Here is a 24,959-nt window from a genome sequence, read left to right on the forward strand (position 1 = left end):
GAGAGACAGAGACCGCTGTGTGAGCAGAGATCAGCACCTATCACAGTTATAGATGAGAGGTACAACTATGACAGGAGAGACAGAGACCGCTGTGTGAGCAGAGACCAGCACCTATCACAGTTATAGACGAGAGGTACAACTATGACAGGAGAGATAGAGACAGCTGTGTGAGCAGAGATCAGCGCCTATCAGTTATAGACGAGAGGTACAACTATGACAGGAGAGACCAAGACCGCAGTCTGAGCAGAGACCAGCACCTATCACAGTTATAGACGAGAGGTACAACTATGACAGGAGAGACAGAGACCGCTGTGTGAGCAGAGATCAGCACCTATTACAGTTATAGACGAGAGGTACAACTATGACAGGAGAGACAGAGACCGCTGTGTGAGCAGAGATCAGCACCTATCACAGTTATAGACGAGAGGTACAACTATGACAGGAGAGACAGAGACCGCTGTGTGAGCAGAGATCAGCGCCTATCACAGTTATAGACGAGAGGTACAACTATGACAGGAGAGACAGAGACCGCTGTGTGAGCAGAGATCAGCGCCTATCACAGTTATAGACGAGAGGTACAACTATGACAAGAGAGACAGAGACAGCTGTGTGAGCAGAGATCAGCGCCTATCACAGTTATAGACGAGAGGTACAACTATGACAGGAGAGACAGAGACCGCTGTGTGAGCAGAGATCAGCGCCTATCACAGTTATAGACGAGAGGTACAACTATGACAGGAGAGACAGAGACCGCTGTGTGAGCAGAGATCAGCACCTATCACAGTTATAGACGAGAGGTACAACTATGACAGGAGAGACAGAGACAGAGACCGCTGTGTGAGCAGAGATCAGCACCTATCACAGTTATAGACGAGAGGTACAACTATGACAGGAGAGACAGAGACCGCTGTGTGAGCAGAGATCAGCGCCTATCACAGTTATAGACGAGAGGTACAACTATGACAGGAGAGACAGAGACAGAGACCGCTGTGTGAGCAGAGATCAGACCTATCACAGTTATAGACGAGAGGTACAACTATGACAGGAGAGACAGAGACCGCTGTGTGAGCAGAGATCAGCGCCTATCACAGTTATAGACGAGAGGTACAACTATGACAGGAGAGACAGAGACCGCTGTGTGAGCAGAGATCAGCACCTATTACAGTTATAGTCGAGAGGTACAACTATGACAGGAGAGACAGAGACCGCTGTGTGAGCAGAGATCAGCGCCTATCACAGTTATAGACGAGAGGTACAACTATGACAGGAGAGACAGAGACAGAGACAGCTGTGTGAGCAGAGATCAGCACCTATTACAGTTATAGACGAGAGGTACAACTATGACAGGAGAGACAGAGACCGCTGTGTGAGCAGAGATCAGCACCAATCACAGTTATAGACGAGAGGTACAACTATGACAGGAGAGACAGAGACAGCTGTGTGAGCAGAGATCAGCGCCTATCAGTTATAGACGAGAGGTACAACTATGACAGGAGAGACAGAGACCGCTGTGTGAGCAGAGATCAGCACCTATTACAGTTATAGACGAGAGGTACAACTATGACAGGAGAGACAGAGACCGCAGTGTGAGCAGAGACCAGCACCTATCACAGTTATAGACGAGAGGTACAACTATGACAGGAGAGACAGAGACAGAGACCGCTGTGTGAGCAGTGATCAGCGCCTATCACAGTTATAGACGAGAGGTACAACTATGACAGGAGAGACAGAGACCAGCACCTATCACAGTTATAGACAAGAGGTACAACTATGACAGGAGAGACAGAGACAGAGACCGCTGTGTGAGCAGAGACCAGCACCTATCACAGTTATAGACGAGAGGTACAACTATGACAGGAGAGATAGAGACCGCTGTGTGAGCAGAGACCAGCACCTATCACAGTTATAGACGAGAGGTACAACTATGACAGGAGAGACAGAGACAGAGACCGCTGTGTGAGCAGAGATCAGCACCTATCACAGTTATAGACGAGAGGTACAACTATGACAGGAGAGAGACAGAGACCAGCACCTATCACAGTTATAGATGAGAGGTACAACTATGACAGGAGAGACAGAGACCGCTGTGTGAGCAGAGATCAGCACCTATCACAGTTATAGACGAGAGGTACAACTATGACAGGAGAGACAGAGACCGCTAGTGTGAGCAGAGATCAGCACCTATCACAGTTATAGACGAGAGGTACAACTATGACAGGAGAGACAGAGACAGCTGTGTGAGCAGAGATCAGCGCCTATCACAGTTATAGACGAGAGGTACAACTATGACAGGAGAGACAGAGACAGCTGTGTGAGCAGAGATCAGCGCCTATCACAGTTATAGACAAGAGGTACAACTATGACAGGAGAGACAGAGACAGAGACCGCTGTGTGAGCAGAGACCAGCACCTATCACAGTTATAGACGAGAGGTACAACTATGACAGGAGAGACAGAGACCGCTGTGTGAGCAGAGATCAGCACCTATCACAGTTATAGATGAGAGGTACAACTATGACAGGAGAGACAGAGACCGCTGTGTGAGCAGAGACCAGCACCTATCACAGTTATAGACGAGAGGTACAACTATGACAGGAGAGATAGAGACAGCTGTGTGAGCAGAGATCAGCGCCTATCAGTTATAGACGAGAGGTACAACTATGACAGGAGAGACCAAGACCGCAGTGTGAGCAGAGACCAGCACCTATCACAGTTATAGACGAGAGGTACAACTATGACAGGAGAGACAGAGACCGCTGTGTGAGCAGAGATCAGCACCTATCACAGTTATAGACGAGAGGTACAACTATGACAGGAGAGACAGAGACCGCTGTGTGAGCAGAGATCAGCGCCTATCACAGTTATAGACGAGAGGTACAACTATGACAGGAGAGACAGAGACCGCTGTGTGAGCAGAGATCAGCGCCTATCACAGTTATAGACGAGAGGTACAACTATGACAAGAGAGACAGAGACAGCTGTGTGAGCAGAGATCAGCGCCTATCACAGTTATAGACGAGAGGTACAACTATGACAGGAGAGACAGAGACCGCTGTGTGAGCAGAGATCAGCGCCTATCACAGTTATAGACGAGAGGTACAACTATGACAGGAGAGACAGAGACCGCTGTGTGAGCAGAGATCAGCACCTATCACAGTTATAGACGAGAGGTACAACTATGACAGGAGAGACAGAGACCGCTGTGTGAGCAGAGATCAGCACCTATCACAGTTATAGACGAGAGGTACAACTATGACAGGAGAGACAGAGACCGCTAGTGTGAGCAGAGATCAGCACCTATCACAGTTATAGACGAGAGGTACAACTATGACAGGAGAGACAGAGACAGCTGTGTGAGCAGAGATCAGCGCCTATCACAGTTATAGACGAGAGGTACAACTATGACAGGAGAGACAGAGACCGCTGTGTGAGCAGAGATCAGCACCTATCACAGTTATAGACGAGAGGTACAACTATGATAGGAGAGACAGAGACCGCTGTGTGAGCAGAGACCAGCACCTATCACAGTTATAGACGAGAGGTACAACTATGACAGGAGAGATAGAGACCGCTGTGTGAGCAGAGATCAGCGCCTATCACAGTTATAGACGAGAGGTACAACTATGACAGGAGAGATAGAGACCGCTGTGTGAGCAGAGATCAGCGCCTATCACAGTTATAGACGAGAGGTACAACTATGACAGGAGAGATAGAGACCGCTGTGTGAGCAGAGACCAGCACCTATCACAGTTATAGATGAGAGGTACAACTATGACAGGAGAGACAGAGACCGCTGTGTGAGCAGAGATCAGCGCCTATCACAGTTATAGACGAGAGGTACAACTATGACAGGAGAGACAGAGACCGCTGTGTGAGCAGAGATCAGCACCTATCACAGTTATAGACGAGAGGTACAACTATGACAGGAGAGACAGAGACCGCTGTGTGAGCAGAGATCAGCACCTATCACAGTTATAGACGAGAGGTACAACTATGACAGGAGAGACAGAGACCGCTGTGTGAGCAGAGATCAGCACCTATCACAGTTATAGACGAGAGGTACAACTATGACAGGAGAGACAGAGACCGCTGTGTGAGCAGAGATCAGCGCCGATCACAGTTATAGACGAGAGGTACAACTATGACAGGAGAGACAGAGACAGAGACCGCTGTGTGAGCAGAGATCAGCACCTATCACAGTTATAGACGAGAGGTACAACTATGACAGGAGAGACAGAGACCGCTGTGTGAGCAGAGACCAGCACCTATCACAGTTATAGACGAGAGGTACAACTATGACAGGAGAGACAGAGACAGAGACCGCTGTGTGAGCAGAGATCAGCACCTATCACAGTTATAGACGAGAGGTACAACTATGACAGGAGAGACAGAGACCGCTGTGTGAGCAGAGATCAGCACCTATTACAGTTATAGACGAGAGGTACAACTATGACAGGAGAGACAGAGACCGCTGTGTGAGCAGAGATCAGCACCTATCACAGTTATAGACGAGAGGTACAACTATGACAGGAGAGACAGATACCGCTGTGTGAGCAGAGATCAGCACCTATCACAGTTATAGACGAGAGGTACAACTATGACAGGAGAGACAGAGACCGCTGTGTGAGCAGAGATCAGCGCCTATCACAGTTATAGACGAGAGGTACAACTATGACAGGAGAGACAGATACCGCTGTGTGAGCAGAGATCAGCACCTATCACAGTTATAGACGAGAGGTACAACTATGATAGGAGAGACAGAGACCGCTGTGTGAGCAGAGATCAGCACCTATCACAGTTATAGACGAGAGGTACAACTATGACAGGAGAGACAGAGACCGCTGTGTGAGCAGAGATCAGCACCTATCACAGTTATAGACGAGAGGTACAACTATGACAGGAGAGACAGATACCGCTGTGTGAGCAGAGACCAGCACCTATCACAGTTATAGACGAGAGGTACAACTATGACAGGAGAGACAGAGACCGCTGTGTGAGCAGAGATCAGCACCTATTACAGTTATAGACGAGAGGTACAACTATGACAGGAGAGACAGAGACCGCTGTGTGAGCAGAGATCAGCACCTATCACAGTTATAGACGAGAGGTACAACTATGACAGGAGAGACAGAGACCGCTGTGTGAGCAGAGATCAGCACCTATCACAGTTATAGACGAGAGGTACAACTATGACAGGAGAGACAGAGACCGCTGTGTGAGCAGAGATCAGCGCCTATCACAGTTATAGACGAGAGGTACAACTATGACAAGAGAGACAGAGACAGCTGTGTGAGCAGAGATCAGCGCCTATCACAGTTATAGACGAGAGGTACAACTATGACAGGAGAGACAGAGACAGAGACCGCTGTGTGAGCAGAGATCAGACCTATCACAGTTATAGACGAGAGGTACAACTATGACAGGAGAGACAGAGACCGCTGTGTGAGCAGAGATCAGCGCCTATCACAGTTATAGACGAGAGGTACAACTATGACAGGAGAGACAGAGACCGCTGTGTGAGCAGAGATCAGCACCTATTACAGTTATAGTCGAGAGGTACAACTATGACAGGAGAGACAGAGACCGCTGTGTGAGCAGAGATCAGCGCCTATCAGTTATAGACGAGAGGTACAACTATGACAGGAGAGACAGAGACCGCTGTGTGAGCAGAGATCAGCACCTATTACAGTTATAGACGAGAGGTACAACTATGACAGGAGAGACAGAGACCGCAGTGTGAGCAGAGACCAGCACCTATCACAGTTATAGACGAGAGGTACAACTATGACAGGAGAGACAGAGACAGAGACCGCTGTGTGAGCAGTGATCAGCGCCTATCACAGTTATAGACGAGAGGTACAACTATGACAGGAGAGACAGAGACCAGCACCTATCACAGTTATAGACAAGAGGTACAACTATGACAGGAGAGACAGAGACAGAGACCGCTGTGTGAGCAGAGACCAGCACCTATCACAGTTATAGACGAGAGGTACAACTATGACAGGAGAGATAGAGACCGCTGTGTGAGCAGAGACCAGCACCTATCACAGTTATAGACAAGAGGTACAACTATGACAGGAGAGACAGAGACAGAGACCGCTGTGTGAGCAGAGATCAGCACCTATCACAGTTATAGACGAGAGGTACAACTATGACAGGAGAGACAGAGACCAGCACCTATCACAGTTATAGATGAGAGGTACAACTATGACAGGAGAGACAGAGACCGCTGTGTGAGCAGAGATCAGCGCCTATCACAGTTATAGACGAGAGGTACAACTATGACAGGAGAGACAGAGACCGCTGTGTGAGCAGAGATCAGCACCTATCACAGTTATAGACGAGAGGTACAACTATGACAGGAGAGACAGAGACCGCTGTGTGAGCAGAGATCAGCACCTATTACAGTTATAGACGAGAGGTACAACTATGACAGGAGAGACAGAGACCGCTGTGTGAGCAGAGATCAGCGCCTATCACAGTTATAGACGAGAGGTACAACTATGACAGGAGAGACAGAGACCGCTGTGTGAGCAGAGATCAGCACCTATCACAGTTATAGACGAGAGGTACAACTATGACAGGAGAGACAGAGACCGCTGTGTGAGCAGAGATCAGCACCTATCACAGTTATAGACGAGAGGTACAACTATGACAGGAGAGACAGAGACCGCTGTGTGAGCAGAGATCAGCGCCGATCACAGTTATAGACGAGAGGTACAACTATGACAGGAGAGACAGAGACAGAGACCGCTGTGTGAGCAGAGATCAGCACCTATCACAGTTATAGACGAGAGGTACAACTATGACAGGAGAGACAGAGACCGCTGTGTGAGCAGAGACCAGCACCTATCACAGTTATAGACGAGAGGTACAACTATGACAGGAGAGACAGAGACAGAGACCGCTGTGTGAGCAGAGATCAGCACCTATCACAGTTATAGACGAGAGGTACAACTATGACAGGAGAGACAGAGACCGCTGTGTGAGCAGAGATCAGCACCTATTACAGTTATAGACGAGAGGTACAACTATGACAGGAGAGACAGAGACAGAGACCGCTGTGTGAACAGAGATCAGCACCTATCACAGTTATAGACGAGAGGTACAACTATGACAGGAGAGACAGATACCGCTGTGTGAGCAGAGATCAGCACCTATCACAGTTATAGACGAGAGGTACAACTATGACAGGAGAGACAGAGACCGCTGTGTGAGCAGAGATCAGCGCCTATCACAGTTATAGACGAGAGGTACAACTATGACAGGAGAGACAGATACCGCTGTGTGAGCAGAGATCAGCACCTATCACAGTTATAGACGAGAGGTACAACTATGATAGGAGAGACAGAGACCGCTGTGTGAGCAGAGATCAGCACCTATCACAGTTATAGACGAGAGGTACAACTATGACAGGAGAGACAGAGACCGCTGTGTGAGCAGAGATCAGCACCTATCACAGTTATAGACGAGAGGTACAACTATGACAGGAGAGACAGAGACCGCTGTGTGAGCAGAGACCAGCACCTATCACAGTTATAGATGAGAGGTACAACTATGACAGGAGAGACAGAGACCGCTGTGTGAGCAGAGATCAGCGCCTATCACAGTTATAGACGAGAGGTACAACTATGACAGGAGAGACAGAGACCGCTGTGTGAGCAGAGACCAGCACCTATCACAGTTATAGATGAGAGGTACAACTATGACAGGAGAGACAGAGACCGCTGTGTGAGCAGAGATCAGCGCCTATCACAGTTATAGACGAGAGGTACAACTATGACAGGAGAGACAGAGACCGCTGTGTGAGCAGAGATCAGCACCTATCACAGTTATAGACGAGAGGTACAACTATGACAGGAGAGACAGAGACAGAGACCGCTGTGTGAGCAGAGATCAGCACCTATCACAGTTATAGACGAGAGGTACAACTATGACAGGAGAGACAGAGACCGCAGTGTGAGCAGAGACCAGCACCTATCACAGTTATAGATGAGAGGTACAACTATGACAGGAGAGACAGAGACCGCTGTGTGAGCAGAGATCAGCGCCTATCACAGTTATAGACGAGAGGTACAACTATGACAGGAGAGACAGAGACCGCAGTGTGAGCAGAGACCAGCACCTATCACAGTTATAGACGAGAGGTACAACTATGACAGGAGAGACAGAGACCGCTGTGTGAGCAGAGATCAGCGCCTATCACAGTTATAGACGAGAGGTATAAATGTGACGCACGTAGCAGCAGTGTGTATAACAGCTCAGCACAAATCACCGGGACTCTCTCCAGCCGGGATGGCAGCGGCTGATTTACATCTTCTGGCCGCTGGACAGATGCTACACCTGGAACGGGAGCGCTGGATGCAGGTAACGGCTTGTCGGATGCACAATATTAAAGCCTCCATAGAAAACCAATTTACATAAAACACACAGGAAGCGGGGTCACCATGGAAGACGTGTAATACGCTCGTTAGGACGAGGTGGTCGTAAGAAAGAGGTATAATCCGGCTGTACACATGGCTCAGTCACCCGCACCGAGATAACATCCCCATGCGGAACACAGCACTGCGGTGCAATACATTCTGGTGATGCGGAACACAGCACTGCGGTGCGAGGTAATACATTCTGGTGATGCGGAACACAGCACTGCGGTGCGGGGTAATACATTCTGGTGATGCGGAACACAGCACTGCGGTGCGGGGTAATACATTCTGGTGATGCGGAATACAGCACTGCGGTGCAGGGTAATACATTCTGGTGATACGGAACACAGCACTGCGGTGCGGGGTAATACATTCTGGTGATGCGGAACACAGCACTGCGGTGCAGGGTAATACATTCTGGTGATGCGGAACACAGCACTGCGGTGCGGGGTAATACATTCTGGTGATGCGGAACACAGCACTGCGGTGCGGGGTAATACATTCTGGTGAGACGGAACACAGCACTGCGGTGCGGGGTAATACATTCTGGTGAGACGGAACACAGCACTGCGGTGCGGGGTAATACATTCTGGTGATGCGGAACACAGCACTGCGGTGCGGGGTAATACATTCTGGTGATGCGGAACACAGCACTGCGGTGCGGGGTAATACATTCTGGTGATACGGAACACAGCACTGCGGTGCGGGGTAATACATTCTGGTGATGCGGAATACAGCACTGCGGTGCAGGGTAATACATTCTGGTGATGCGGAACACAGCACTGCGGTGCGGGGTAATACATTCTGGTGAGACGGAACAGAGCACTGCGGTGCAGGGTAATACATTCTGGTGATGCGGAACACAGCACTGCGGTGCAGGGTAATACATTCTGGTGATGCGGAACACAGCACTGCGGTGTGGGGTACTACATTCTGGTGATGCGGAACACAGCACTGCGGTGTGGGGTAATACATTCTGGTGATGCAGAACACAGCACTGCGGTGCGAGGTAATACATTCTGGTGATACAGTCTCCATTACATAGCTCTGTACTTCCCTCTGGGCATCTGTCCTATGGACCCACAGTGTGTTCATACAACAAAGGTTATACATCAGAGGTACGGAGCCTGTGGCACTAATAGTACCAGCAAGCCATGTCTGACGTTTTATCTATATAGAGGGTGCTGTCAGGATAAAGGGTGACCAAAATAAATGGGACGGATCACGGATGCAGCAGGTCCTGTGACTGAGCATCTCAGGTCCATCCAGCGCACAGGGGGGGCTTACCCAAACCAACAGGGACACTTACTCTTCTTATACAGCGTCTTCACTCGCTCTCGCTTGCTGGCGATGTTCCCCAGCGCACCCTGCACCTTCACTAATCCATCTGCAACCTGAGACATAGAGGAGGTCTGGTCAGTGCTGCCCTCATCATAGGGAACCCCCCCTCCGTCACCCCGGGGAGCCCCCAGCACCGTCACCTGTCACCCCGGGGAGCCCCCAGCACCGTCACCTGTCACCCCGGGGAGCCCCCAGCACCGCCACCATGAGACATAGAGGAGGTCTGGTCAGTGCTGCCCTCATCATAGGGAACCCCCCCACCGTCACCCCGGGGAGCCCCCAGCACCATCACCTGTCACCCCGGGGAGCCCCCCGCACCGTCACCCTGAGACATAGAGGAGGACTGGTCAGTGCTGCCCTCATCATAAGGAACCCCCCCTCCATCACCCCGGGGAGCCCCCAGCACCATCACCTGTCACCCCGGGGAGCCCCCCGCACTGCCACCTGTCACCCCGGGGAGCCCCCCGCACCGTCACCCTGAGACATAGAGGAGGTCTGGTCAGTGCCGCCCTCATCATAGGGAACCCCCCCCCCTCCGTCACCTGTCACCCCGGGGAGCCCCCCGCACTGCCACCTGTCACCCCGGGGAGCCCCCAGCACCATCACCCTAAGACATAGAGGAGGTCTGGTCAGTGCTGCCCTCATCATAGGGAACCCCCCTCCGTCACCTGTCACCCCGGGGAGCCCCCCGCACTGCCACCTGTCACCCCGGGGAGCCCCCCGCACCGTCACCCTGAGACATAGAGGAGGTCTGGTCAGTGCCGCCCTCATCATAGGGAACCCCCCCCCTCCGTCACCTGTCACCCCGGGGAGCCCCCCGCACTGCCACCTGTCACCCCGGGGAGCCCCCAGCACCGTCACCCTAAGACATAGAGGAGGTCTGGTCAGTGCTGCCCTCATCATAGGGAACCCCCATCCATCACCCCGGGGAGCCCCCAGCACCGTCATCTGTCACCCCGGTGTGCTCCCTGCACTGCCACCTGTCACCCCGGGGAGCCCCCAGCACCGTCACCCTAAGACATAGAGGAGGTCTGGTCAGTGCTGCCCTCATCATAGGGAACCCCCATCCATCACCCCGGGGAGCACCCCGCACCGTCACCTGTCACCCCGGGGAGCCCCCCGCACCGTCACCTGTCACCCCGGGGTGCTCCCTGCACCGTCACCTGTCACCCCGGGGTGCCCCCAGCACCGTCACCCTGAGACAAAGAGGAGGACTGGTCAGTGCCGCCCTCATCATAGGGAACCCCCCTCCATCACCTGTCACCCCGGGGAGCCCCCCGCACTGCCACCTGTCACCCCGGGGAGCCCCCCGCACTGCCACCTGTCACCCCGGGGAGCCCCCAGCACCGTCACCCTAAGACATAGAGGAGGTCTGGTCAGTGCTGCCCTCATCATAGGGAACCCCCATCCATCACCCCGGGGAGCACCCCGCACCGTCACCTGTCACCCCGGGGAGCCCCCCGCACCGTCACCTGTCACCCCGGGGTGCTCCCTGCACCGTCACCTGTCACCCCGGGGTGCCCCCAGCACCGTCACCCTGAGACAAAGAGGAGGACTGGTCAGTGCCGCCCTCATCATAGGGAACCCCCCTCCATCACCTGTCACCCCGGGGAGCCCCCCGCACTGCCACCTGTCACCCCGGGGAGCCCCCCGCACTGCCACCTGTCACCCCGGGGAGCCCCCCGCACTGCCACCTGTCACCCCGGGGAGCCCCCCGCACCGTCACCCTGAGACATAGAGGAGGTCTGGTCAGTGCTGCCCTCATCATAGGGAACCCCCCTCCATCACCCCGGGGAGCCCCCCGCACCGTCACCTGTCACCCCGGGGAGCCCCCCGCACCGTCACCTGTCACCCCGGGGTGCTCCCTGCACCGTCACCTGTCACCCCGGGGTGCTCCCTGCACCGTCACCTGTCACCCCGGGGTGCCCCCAGCACCGTCACCACAGAGATCGGTGTCACCTTCCGGGGTGGGCCCCCGCTCTCCCCGTACAGCCGCATCTCCACCTCCCGCAGCCGGCTCTGCAACTCCCGCACCTCCGCCATCCTCACAGCGACACTTCCGGGAGCGCCGGGGGTGACGTCACCAGCGCGCCCCGCCTCCGCCTGTGTCACGTGATATATGTGACTGTCGGCTTGCGTCTGTTTTCTCTTCGCGGAAAGGACCCGGATGTGACATCGGGTGAGGGCGGAAGTTCTATGCCGCCGTTACAGCAAGTTTATGTTTTTCCCATCTCTGTTGCTGTCCCGCAGACATGTCCAAACGGCGGCTCCAGCTGTTGTGAAACTACATATCCCAGCATGCCCTGACACAGTTTTGCTGTGAGAGAATGCTAGGGCTGTGTCAGGGCATGCTGGGATGTGTAGTTTCACAACAGCTGGGGGCCGCAGTTTGGACATACATACTTGTACGGCATTTGTGTTAGTTATAAAGTATGCTGCATTGTCCGCTCACCACAGGGCACCGCTCCTAATAATGGGGCAGATGTATTAACCTGGAGAAGGCATGAGGAAGTGATAAACCAGTGATAAGTGCAAGGTGATAAAGGCACCAGCCAATCAGCTCCAACGTGTAAATTAACAGGATCTGATTGGCTGGTGCGTTATCACCTTGCACTTATCACTGGTTTATCACTTCCTTATGCCTTCTCCACGTTAATACATCTGCCCCAATGTGTGATGTTGACCCAGTGCATTATGGGAAAGGTCCTCTCCATGGAGGAAAATAAGAATTTACTTACCGATAATTCTATTTCTCGGAGTCCGTAGTGGATGCTGGGGTTCCTGAAAGGACCATGGGGAAAGCGGCTCCGCAGGAGACAGGGCACAAAAAAGTAAAGCTTTTACCAGATCAGGTGGTGTGCACTGGCTCCTCCCCCTATGACCCTCCTCCAGACTCCAGTTAGGTACTGTGCCCGGACGAGCGTACACAATAAGGGAGGCAATTTGAATCCCGGGTAAGACTCATACCAGCCACACCAATCACACCGTACAACTTGTGATCTAAACCCAGTTAACAGTATGATAACAGAAAGAGCCTCTTAAAGATGGCTCCTTAACAATATAACCCGAATTTGTTAACAATAACTATGTACAGTATTGCAGATAATCCGCACTTGGGATGGGCGCCCAGCATCCACTACGGACTCCGAGAAATAGAATTATCGGTAAGTAAATTCTTATTTTCTCTATCGTCCTAAGTGGATGCTGGGGTTCCTGAAAGGACCATGGGGATTATACCAAAGCTCCCAAACGGGCGGGAGAGTGCGGATGACTCTGCAGCACCGAATGAGAGAATTCCAAGTCCTCTTTTGCCAGGGTATCAAATTTGTAGAATTTTACAAACGTGTTTTCCCCCGACCACGTAGCTGCTCGGCAGAATTGTAATGCCGAGACCCCTCGGGCAGCCGCCCAAGATGAGCCCACCTTCCTTGTGGAATGGGCCTTAACAGATTTAGTCTGTGGCAGGCCTGCCACAGAATGAGCAAGTTGAATTGTGTTACAAATCCAACGAGCAATCGTCTGCTTAGAAGCAGGGGCACCCAACTTGTTGGGTGCATATAGTATCAACAGCGAGTCAGATTTTCTGACTTCAGCCGTCCTTGAAATGTATATTTTTAAGGCTCTGACAACGTCCAACAACTTGGAGTCCTCCAAGTCGCCAGTGGCCGCAGGCACCACAATAGGTTGGTTCAGGTGAAACGCTGATACCACCTTAGGGAGAAAATGCGGACGAGTCCTCAGTTCTGCCCTATCCGAATGGAAGATTAGATAAGGGCTTTTATAAGATAAAGCCGCCAATTCAGATACTCTCCTGGCGGAAGCCAGGGCCAGTAACATAGTCACTTTCCATGTGAGATATTTAAAATCCACCTTTTTCAATGGTTCAAACCAATGGGATTTGAGGAAATCTAAAACTACATTTAGATCCCACGGTGCCACCGGAGGCACCACAGGAGGCTGTATATGCAGTACTCCTTTAACAAAAGTCTGTACCTCAGGAACTGAGGCCAATTCTTTTTGGAAGAATATTGACAGGGCCGAAATTTGAACCTTAATAGATCTCAATTTGAGACCCATAGACAATCCTGATTGTAGGAAATGTAGGAAACGACCCAGTTGAAATTCCTCCGTCGGAACACTCCGATCCTCGCACCACGCGACATATTTTCGCCAAATGCGGTGATAATGTTTCGCGGTGACTTCCTTCCTTGCCTTAATCAAGGTAGGAATGACTTCTTCTGGAATGCCTTTCCCTTTTAGGATCTGGCGTTCAACCGCCATGCCGTCAAACGCAGCCGCGGTAAGTCTTGAAAGAGACAGGGACCCTGTTGTAGCAGGTCCCTTCTCAGAAGTAGAGGGCACGGGTCGTCCGTGACCAACTCTTGAAGTTCCGGGTACCAAGTCCTTCTTGGCCAATCCGGAGCCACTAGTATTGTTCTTACTCCTCCTCACCGTATAATCTTCAATACCTTTGGTATGAGAGGCAGAGGAGGAAACACATATACTGATTTGTACACCCAAGGTGTTACCAGTGCGTCCACAGCTATTGCCTGTGGATCTCTTGACCTGGCGCAATACTTGTCCAGTTTCTTGTTGAGGCGAGACGCCATCATGTCTACCATTGGTCTTTCCCAACAGTTTATTAGCATGTGGAAGACTTCTGGATGAAGACCCCCCTCTCCCGGGTGAATATCGTGTCTGCTGAGGAAGTATGCTTCCCAGTTGTCCACGCCCGGGAAGAACACTGCTGACAGTGCTATTACGTGATTCTCCGCCCAGCGAAGAATCTTGGCAGCTTCTGCCATTGCACTCCTGCTTCTTGTGCCGCCCTGTCTGTTTACATGGGCGACCGCCGTGATGTTGTCCGACTGAATCAACACCGGTTTTCCTTGCAGGAGTGGTTCCGCCTGGCTTAGAGCATTTTAGATTGCTCTTAGTACCAGAATGTTTATGTGAAGAGACTTTTCCAGGTTCGTCCATACCCCCTGGAAGTTTCTTCCTTGTGTGACTGCTCCCCAACCTCTCAGGCTGGCGTCCGTGGTCACCAGGATCAAATCCTGTATGCCGAATCTGCGGCCCTCCAATAGATGAGCCTTTTGCAACCACCACAGAAGATATACCCCTGTCCTTGGCGACAGGGTTATTCGCAGGTGCATCTGAGGATGCGACCCTGACCATTTGTCCAACAGATCCCTTTGGAAAATTCTTGCATGGAATCTGCCGAATGGAATTGCTTCGTAAAAAGCCACCATTTTTCCCAGGACTCTTGTGCATTGATGTACAGACACCTTTCCTGGTTTTAGGAGGTTCCTGACAGGTCGGATAACTCCTTGGCTTTTTCCTCGGGAAGAAAAACCTTTTTCTGAACCGTGTCCAGAATCATCCCTAGGAACAGCAGACGTATCGTCGGAAAACAGCTGCGATTCTTGGAATATTTAGAATCCAGTCGTGCCGTCGAAGAACTACTTTAGATAGTGCTCTTCCGACCTCCAACTGTTCTCTGGAACTTGCCCTTTTTAGGTCGTGCAAGTAAGGGATAATTTAGATGCCTTTTTTCTTTGAAGAAACATCTTTTCGGCCATTACCTTGGTAAAAAGGCCCGGGGTGCCGTGGATAATTCAAACGGCATCGTCTGAAACTGATATTGACAGTTCTGTACCACGAACCAGAGGTACCCTTGATGAGAAGGACAAAATTTGGACATGGAGGTAATCCTTGATGTCCAGGGACACCATATAGTCCCCTTTTTTCCGGTTCGCTATCACTGCTCCGAGTGACTTTATCTCGATTTGAACCTTTTATGTAAGTGTTCAAAACATTTTAGATTTAGACTATGTGTCACCAAGCCGTCTGGCTTCAGTACCACAATATAGTGTGGAAAAATAATACCCTTTTCCTTGTCGTAGGAGGGGTACTTTGATTATCACCTGCTGGATATACAGCTTGTGAATTGTTTCCAATGCTGCCTCCCTGTCGGAGGGAGCCGTTGGTAAAGCAGACTTCAGGAACCTGCGAGGAGAAGATGTCTCGACTCTCCAATCTTTACCCCTGGGATAATACTCGTACGATCTAGGGGTCAACTTGCGAGTGATCCCACTGCGCCCTGAGACTCTTGAGACTACCCCCCCACCTTGAGTCCGCTTGCACGGCCCCAGCGTCATGCTGAGGACTTGGCAGACGCGGTGGAGGGCTTCTTTTCCTGGGAAATGGCTGCCTGCTGCAGTCTACTTCCCTTACCTCTATGTCTGGGCAGATATGACTGGCCTTTTGCCTGCATGCCCTCATGGGAAAGGAAAGATTGAGGCTGAAAAGACGGTGTCTTTTTTAGCTGAGATGTAACTTGGGGTAAAAAAGGTTGGATTTCCCAGCTGTTGCTGTGGTCCCCAGGTCCGATGGACCGACCCCCAAATAACTCCTTCCCTTTATACAGCAATACTTCCATCTGCCGTATGGGATCTGTATCACCTGACCACTGTCGTGTCCCTGACATCTTCTGGGAGATATGGACAACGCACTTATCTTGATGCCAGAGAGCAAATATCCCTCTGTGCATCTCACATACATATATATAGAATGCATCCTATTAAATGCTCTACATGAATAAAATATTTTCAGTCAGGGAATCCGACCAAGCCAACCCAGCACTGCATCTCCAGGCTGATGGCGATCGCTGGTCGCAGTATAACCACCGTATGTGTGTATATACTTTTTAGGATATTTTTCCAGCTTCCTATCAGCTGGCTCCTTGAGGGCGGCCGTATCTGGAGACGGTAACGCCACTTGATAAGCGTGTGAGCGCCTTATCACCCTAAGGGGTGTTTCCCAACGTACCCTAATTTCTGGCGGGAAAGGGTATAACGCCAATATTTGCTATCGGGGTAACCCTACGCATCATCACACACTTCATTTTATTTTATCTGATTCAGGAAAAACTACAGGTAGTTTTTTCACTCCCACATAATACCCTTTCTTGTGGTACTTGTAGTATCAGAAACACGTAACACCTCCTTCATTGCCCTTAACGTGTGGCCCTAATGAGAAATACGTTTGTTTATTCACCGTCGACACTGTATTCAGTGTCCGTGTCTGTGTCTGTGTCGACCGACTGAGGTAAATGGGCGTTTTTAAAACCCCTGACGGTGTTTCTGAGACGCCTGGACCGGTCCTAATAGATTGTCGGCCGTCTCATGTCGTCAACCGACCTTGCAGCGTGTTGACATTCTCACGTAATTCTCTAAATAAGCCATCCATTCCGGTGTCGACTCCCTAGAGAGTGACATCACCATTACAGGCAATTTCTCCGCCTCCTCACCAACATCGTCCTCATACATGTCGACACACACGTACCGACACACAGCACACACACCGGGAATGCTCTGACAGAGGACAGGACCCACTAGCCCTTTGGGGAGACAGAGGGAGAGTCTGCCAGCACACACCAAAAACGCTATAATTATATAGGGACAACCTTATATAAGTGTTTCTCCCTTATAGCATCTTTTATATATATACAATATCGCCAAAATCAGTGCCCCCCCTCTCTGTTTTAACCCTGTTTCTGTAGTGCAGTGCAGGGGAGAGCCTGGGAGCCTTCTCTCCAGCTTTTCTGTGAGAGAAAATGGCGCTGTGTGCTGAGGAGATAGGCCCCGCCCCTTTTTCGGCGGCCTCGTCTCCCGCTATTTTTGAAGTTAGGCAGGGGTTAAATATCTCCATATAGCCTCTGTGGGCTATATGTGAGGTATTTTTTGCCTCTAATAAGGTTTTTATTTGCCTCTCAGAGCGCCCCCCCCAGCGCTCTGCACCCTCAGTGACTGTTGTGTGAAGTGTGCTGAGAGGAAAATGGCGCACAGCTGCAGTGCTGTGCGCTACCTTTATGAAGACTCAGGAGTCTTCAGCCGCCGATTTTGGACCTCTTCTCTCTTCAGCGTCTGCAAGGGGGCCGGCGGCGCGGCTCCGGTGACCATCCAGGCTGTACCTGTGATCGTCCCTCTGGAGCTGATGTCCAGTAGCCAAGCAGCAAATCCACTCTGCACGCAGGTGAGTTCACTACTTCTCCCCTAAGTCCCTCGTTGCAGTGATCCTGTTGCCAGCAGGACTCACTGTAAAGTAAAAAACCTAAGCTAAACTTTCTCTAAGCAGCTCTTTAGGAGAGCCACCTAGATTGCACCCTTCTCGTTCGGGCACAAAATCTAACTGGAGTCTGGAGGAGGGTCATAGGGGGAGGAGCCAGTGCACACCACCTGATCTGGTAAAAGCTTTACTTTTTTGTGCCCTGTCTCCTGCGGAGCCGCTTTCCCCATGGTCCTTTCAGGAACCCCAGCATCCACTTAGGACGATAGAGAAATCGGCGGTGGTGGCTGCGGGCACACGCTGCATGTTACATGTTCATACATGTGATGTGTGCACACCCCCTCCCCCCCCAGGGCCTGACCCAATTCCATGATCATTGAGTGGCCCGAACACAGCGTCCTATGGCCGTGCATGTCCTTTCCCCACCTCTGTCCTTATATGCCGCTATTCCACACCGCCATCAGACGCACCATTCCACACCGCCATCAGACGCTCCATTCCACACCGCCATCAGACACACTATAAGACGCACCATTCCACACCGCCATCAGACACACTATAAGACGCACCATTCCACACCGCCATCAGACACACCATCAGACGCATCATTCCACACCGCCATCAGACACACCATTCCACACCACCATCAGACGCACCATTCCACACCGCCATCAGACGCACCATTCCACACCGCCATCAGACGCACCATTCCACACCGCCAGACGCACCATTCCACACCGCCATCAGACGCACCATTGCACACCGCCATCAGACACACTATAAGACGCACCATTCCACACCGCCATCAGACACACTATAAGACGCACCATTCCACACCGCCATCAGACACACCATCAGACGCATCATTCCACACCGCCATCAGACACACCATTCCACACCACCATCAGACGCACCATTCCACACCGCCATCAGACGCACCATTCCACACCGCCATCAGACGCACCATTCCACACCGCCATCAGACGCACCATTGCACACCGCCATCAGACGCACCATTCCACACCGCCATCAGACGCACCATTCCACACCGCCATCAGACGCACCATTCCACACCGCCATCAGACGCACCATTGCACACCGCCATCAGACGCACCATTCCACACCGCCATCAGACGCACCATTCCACACCGCCATCAGACGCACCATTCCACACCGCCATCAGACACACCATTCCACACCGCCATCAGACGCACCATTCCACACCGCCATCAGACGCACCAACAGACACACCATTCCACACCGCCATCAGACACACCATTCCACACCACCATCAGATGCACCGTCTGACACACCATTCCACACCGCCATCATACGCACCATCTGACACACCATTCCACACCACCATCAGACGCACCATCTGACACACCATTCCACACCGCCATCAGACGCACCATCTGACATACCATTCCACACCGCCATCATACGCACCATCTGACACACCATTCCACACCACCATCAGACGCACCATCTGACACACCATTCCACACCGCCATCAGACGCACCATCTGACACACCATTCCACACCGTCATCAGACGCACCATCTGACACACCAATCCACACCACCATCAGATTCACCAGTCCACACCGCTATCAGACGCACCGTCTGACACACCATTGCACACCGCCATCAGACGCACCATCTGACACACCAATCCACACCACCATCAGATTCACCAGTCCACACCGCTATCAGACGCACCGTCTGACACACCATTCCACACCGTCATCAGACGCACCACCTGACACACCAATCCACACCACCATCAGATTCACCAGTCCACACCGCTATCAGACGCACCGTCTGACACACCATTCCACACCGCCATCAGATGCACTAACAGACACACCATTCCACACCGCCATCAGACGCACCATCTGACACACCATTCCATACCGCCATCAGACGCACCATTCCACACCGCCATCAGATGCACTAACAGACACACCATTCCACACCGCCATCAGACGCACCATCTGACACACCATTCCACACCGCCATCAGACGCACCATCTGACACACCATTCCATACCGCCATCAGACGCACCATTCCACACCGCCATCAGACGCACCAACAGACACACCATTCCACACCGCCATCAGACACACCATTCCACACCGCCATCTGACACACCATCCCACACCACCATCAGACACACCATCAGACACACCATTCACACCGCCATCAGACGCACCATTCCACACCGCCATCAGGCGCCGCCATCCCACACCGCCATCAGATGCACCATCTGACACCATTCCACACCGCCATCAGACGCACTATTCCACACCGCCATCAGAAGACGCCATTCCACACCGCCATCAGACGCACCAACAGACACACCATTCCACACCACCATCAGACACACCATTCCACACCGCCATCAGACGCACCATCAGACACACCATTCCACACCGCCATCAGACGCACCATCAGACACACCATTCCACACCGCCATCAGACGCACCATCAGACACACCATTCCACACTGCCATCAGACGCACCGTCAGACACACCATTCCACACCGCCATCAGACGCATCATCTGACACACCATTCCACACCGCCATCAGACGCACCATCTGACACACCATTCCACACCGCCATCAGACGCACCACCTGACACACCAATCCACACGCCATCAGACGCACCATGCCACACCGCCATCAGACGCACCATCTGACACACCATTGCACACCGCCATCAGACGCACCATTCCACACCGCCATCAGACGCACCAACAGACACACCATTCCACACCGCCATCAGACGCACCATTCCACACCGCCATCAGACGCACCATCAGACACACCATTCCACACCGCCATCAAATGCACCATCTGACACACCATTCCACACCGCCATCAGACGCACCATCTGACACACCATTCCACACCGCCATCAGACGCACCATTCCACACCGCCATCAGACACACCATTCCACACCGCCATCAGACACACCATTGCACACCGCCATCAGACGCACCATTCCACACCGCCATCAGACACACCATTCCACACCGCCATCAGACGCACCATCAGACACACCATTCCACACCGCCATCAGACGCACCATCAGACACACCATTCCACACCGCCATCAGACGCACCATCTGACACACCATTCCACACCGCCATCAGACGCACCATTCCACACCGCCATCAGACACACCATTCCACACCGCCATCAGATACACCATTGCACACCGCCATCAGACGCACCATTCCACACCGCCATCAGACATACCATTCCACACCGCCATCAGACACACCATTCCACACCGCCATCAGACACACCATTGCACACCGCCATCAGACACACCATTCCACACCGCCATCAGACGCACCATTCCACACCGCCATCAGACACACCATTCCACACCGCCATCAGACGCACCGTCAGACACACCATTCCACACCGCCATCAGACGCACCATCAGACACACCATTCCACACCGCCATCAGACGCATCATCTGACACACCATTCCACACCGCCATCAGACACACCATTGCACTCACCATCTGACCCATCATTGCACACCACTGTTGTACGCCACCATCAGTCGCTTCATCTGACACACCATTGCACACCACCATCGGATGTCACCATCAGAGCATAGCCTCCTGTGTGAGCAGCTGTGCACCAGTATGGACAACGCATGGATCTATCCAATCAGTGTGCTTCATATTACACATATTTCACTCACCCGTATACATCTTATTTCTCTGACGTCCTAGTGGATGCTGGGAACTCCGAAAGGACCATGGGGAACAGCGGCTCCGCAGGAGACTGGGCACAACTAAAGAAAGCTTTTAGGTCACCTGGTGTGCACTGGCTCCTCCCACTATGACCCCCCTCCAAGCCTCAGTTAGATTTTGTGCCCGGCCGAGGTTGGATGCACACTAGGGGCTCTCCTGAGCTTCTAAAAAGTATATAATTAGGTTTTTTATTTTACAGTGAGACCTGCTGGCAACAGGCTCACTGCAACGAGGGACTAAGGGGAGAAGAAGCGAACCTACCTGCTTGCAGCTAGCTTGGGCTTCTTAGGCTACTGGACACCATTAGCTCCAGAGGGATCGACCGCATGGAACTGGCCTTGGTGTTCGGTCCCGGAGCCGCACCGCCGCCCCCCTTACAGAGCCAGAAGCAAGAAGAGGTCCGGAAAATCGGCGGCAGAAGACTTCGGTCTTCACCAAGGTAGCGCACAGCACTGCAGCTGTGCGCCATTGCTCCTCATACACACTTCACACTCCGGTCACTGAGGGTGCAGGGCGCTGGGGGGGGGGCGCCCTGAGCTGCAATAAAAACACCTTGGCTGGCGAAAATACCACAATATATAGCCCCAGAGGCTATATATATGATAAATACCCCTGCCAGAATCCATAAAAAAGCGGGAGAAAAGTCCGCAAAAAAGGGGCGGAGCTATCTCCTTCAGCACACTGGCGCCATTTCTCCTTCACAGATCCGCTGGAAGGAAGCTCCCTGGCTCTCCCCTGCAGTCTACACTACAGAAAAGGGTAAAAAAGAGAGGGGGGGCACTAAATTTAGGCGCAGTATATATAACAGCAGCTATAGGGGACATAACTCAGTTAGTCCCTGCATTATATAGCGCTCTGGTGTGTGCTGGCATACTCTCACTCTGTCTCCTCAAAGGGCTTTTGTGGGTCCTGTCCTCTGTTAGAGCATTCCCTGTGTGTGTGCGGTGTGTCGGTACGGCTGTGTCGACATGTTTGATGAGGATAATGATGTGGAGGCGGAGCAGATGCCTATAGAAGGGATGTCACCCCCTGCGGGGCAGACACCTGAGTGGATGGACTTATGGAAGGAATTGCGTGCACGTGTCGACTCCTTACACAAAAAATTTGACGACATGCCAAATGCGGGACAGCCGGCTTCTCAGCTCGTGCCTGTCCAGGCGTCTCAAAGGCCATCGGGGGCTCTAAAACGCCCGCTACCTCAGATGGCAGTCGCGGATGTCGACACGGATACTGACACCAGTGTCGACGACGATGAGTCTAGTCTAATTTCCACTAAGGCCATTCGTTGCATGATTGAAGCAATGAAAGAGGTGTTACAAATTTCTGATATAAACCCAGGTACCACTAAAAAGGGTATTATGTTTGGGGAGAAAAAAAACTACCCGTAGTTTTTCCCCCATCAGAAGAATTAAATGAAGTGTGTGAAGAAGCGTGGGCTTTCCCTGATAAAAGATTGGTAATCTCTAAGAAGTTACTAATGGCGTTCCCTTTCCCGCCAGAGGATAGGTCACGTTGGGAAACACCACCTAGGGTGGATAAAGCGCTCACACGTTGTCTAAAAAGGTGGCACTACCGTCTCCGGATACGGCCGCCCTCAAGGAACCTGCTGATAGAAAGCAGGAGGCTATCCTGAAGTCTGTATATACACACTCAGGCATTATACTTAGACCAGCTATTGCGTCAGCATGGATGTGCAGTGCTGCCGCTGTGTGGTCAGATTCCCTGTCAGAAAATATTGACACCCTAGACAGGGACACTATTCTGCTAACCATAGAGCATATAAAAGACTCAGTCTTATACATGAGAGATGCACAAAGGGAAATCTGCCGGCTGGCATCTAAAATAAGTGCATTGTCCATTTCTGCTAGGAGAGGCTTATGGACTCGCCAGTGGACAGGAGATGCAGATTCTAAAAGGCACATGGAAGTTTTGCCTTATAAGGGTGAGGAGTTATTTGGGGATGGTCTCTCGGACCTAGTTTCCACAGCAACTGCTGGGAAGTCAGCATTTTTACCCCATGTTCCCTCACAGCCTAAAAAGGGGGGCCGCCTCAAAAATTTCAGCGATCAGTGGGCTCGCTCACAGGTGGATCCCTGGATCCTGCAAATAGTATCTCAAGGGTACAAACTGGAATTCGAGGCGTCTCCACCCCACCGGTTCCTAAAATCTGCCTTGCCGATTACTCCTTCAGACAGGGAGGCTGTGCTAGCGGCAATTCACAAGCTGTATTCCCAGCAGGTGATAATCAAGGTGCCCCTACTTCAACAAGGACGGGGTTACTATTCCACACTGTTTGTGGTACCGAAACCGGACGGTTCGGTGAGACCCATTTTAAATTTGAAATCCTTGAACACATACATAAAAAAATTCAAGTTCAAGATGGAATCGCTCAGGGCGGTTATTGCAAGCCTGGACGAGGGGGATTACATGGTATCCCTGGACATCAAGGATGCTTACCTGCATGTCCCCATTTACTATCCTCACCAGGAGTACCTCAGATTTGTGGTACAGGATTGCCATTACCAATTCCAGACGCTGCCGTTTGAACTCTCCACGGCACCGAGGGTATTTACCAAGGTAATGGCGGAAATGATGATACTCCTTCGAAGAAAGGGAGTTTTAATTATCCCGTACTTGGACGATCTCCTAATAAAGGCGAGGTCCAAGGAACAGTTATTGGTGGGAGTAGCACTATCTCAGGAGGTGCTACACCAGCACGGTTGGATTCTGAATATTCCAAAATCACAGCTGGTTCCGACGACACGTCTACTGTTCCTGGGTATGATTCTGGATACTGTCCAGAAAAAAGTGTTTCTCCCGGAGGAGAAAGCCAAGGGGCTGTCATCTCTAGTCAGAGACCTCCTGAAACCAAAACAGGTATCGGTGCATCACTGCACGCAGGTCCTGGGAAAGATGGTGGCTTCTTACGAAGCAATTCCTTTCGGCAGGTTCCATGCCAGAATCTTTCAGTGGGACCTGTTGGACCAATGGTCTGGATCGCATCTTCAGATGCATCGCCTAATAAATATTTTGGAACTAAGGGCCATTTACAATGCCCTAAGTCAGGCAAAATCCCTGCTTCTACACCAGCCGGTACTGATCCAGTCAGACAACATCACGGCAGTCGCCCATGTAAATTGACAGGGCGGCACAAGAAGCAGGATGGCAATGGCAGAAGCCACAAGGACTCTCCGATGGGCGGAAAATCACGTACTAGCACTGTCAGCAGTGTTCATTCCGGGAGTGGACAACTGGGAAGCAGACTTTCTCAGCAGGCACGACCTCCACCCGGGAGAGTGGGGACTTCATCCAGAAGTCTTCACGCTGATTGTAAATCGATGG

General features: G+C 51.8%; 1 protein-coding gene across 2 annotated transcripts in view; it reads right to left on the reverse strand.

Annotated features, from left to right (window-relative positions):
* DCTN3 (dynactin subunit 3) overlaps positions 1–24,959 on the reverse strand; it is an 81,559-nt gene that overhangs the window by 47,787 nt on the left and 8,813 nt on the right. Inside the window, exons 1-2 of one of the 2 annotated variants that reach the window (XM_063957496.1) lie at positions 11,726–11,878; positions 9,735–9,819 (exon numbers count right to left, since the gene is read on the reverse strand). The exons of the other annotated variant lie outside the window; for it this stretch is intronic. Of the exons in view, the coding sequence (XP_063813566.1) occupies positions 9,735–9,819; positions 11,726–11,809 (169 nt within the window). The 5' untranslated portion in view covers positions 11,810–11,878. Of the gene's footprint in view, positions 1–9,734; positions 9,820–11,725; positions 11,879–24,959 lie in introns of those variants that run through there. 2 annotated transcript variants of the gene reach the window in all.

This window comes from Pseudophryne corroboree, chromosome 1 (genome assembly GCF_028390025.1).
Source record: "Pseudophryne corroboree isolate aPseCor3 chromosome 1, aPseCor3.hap2, whole genome shotgun sequence".
In the NCBI taxonomy this organism is placed as follows: Eukaryota; Metazoa; Chordata; class Amphibia; order Anura; family Myobatrachidae; genus Pseudophryne; species Pseudophryne corroboree.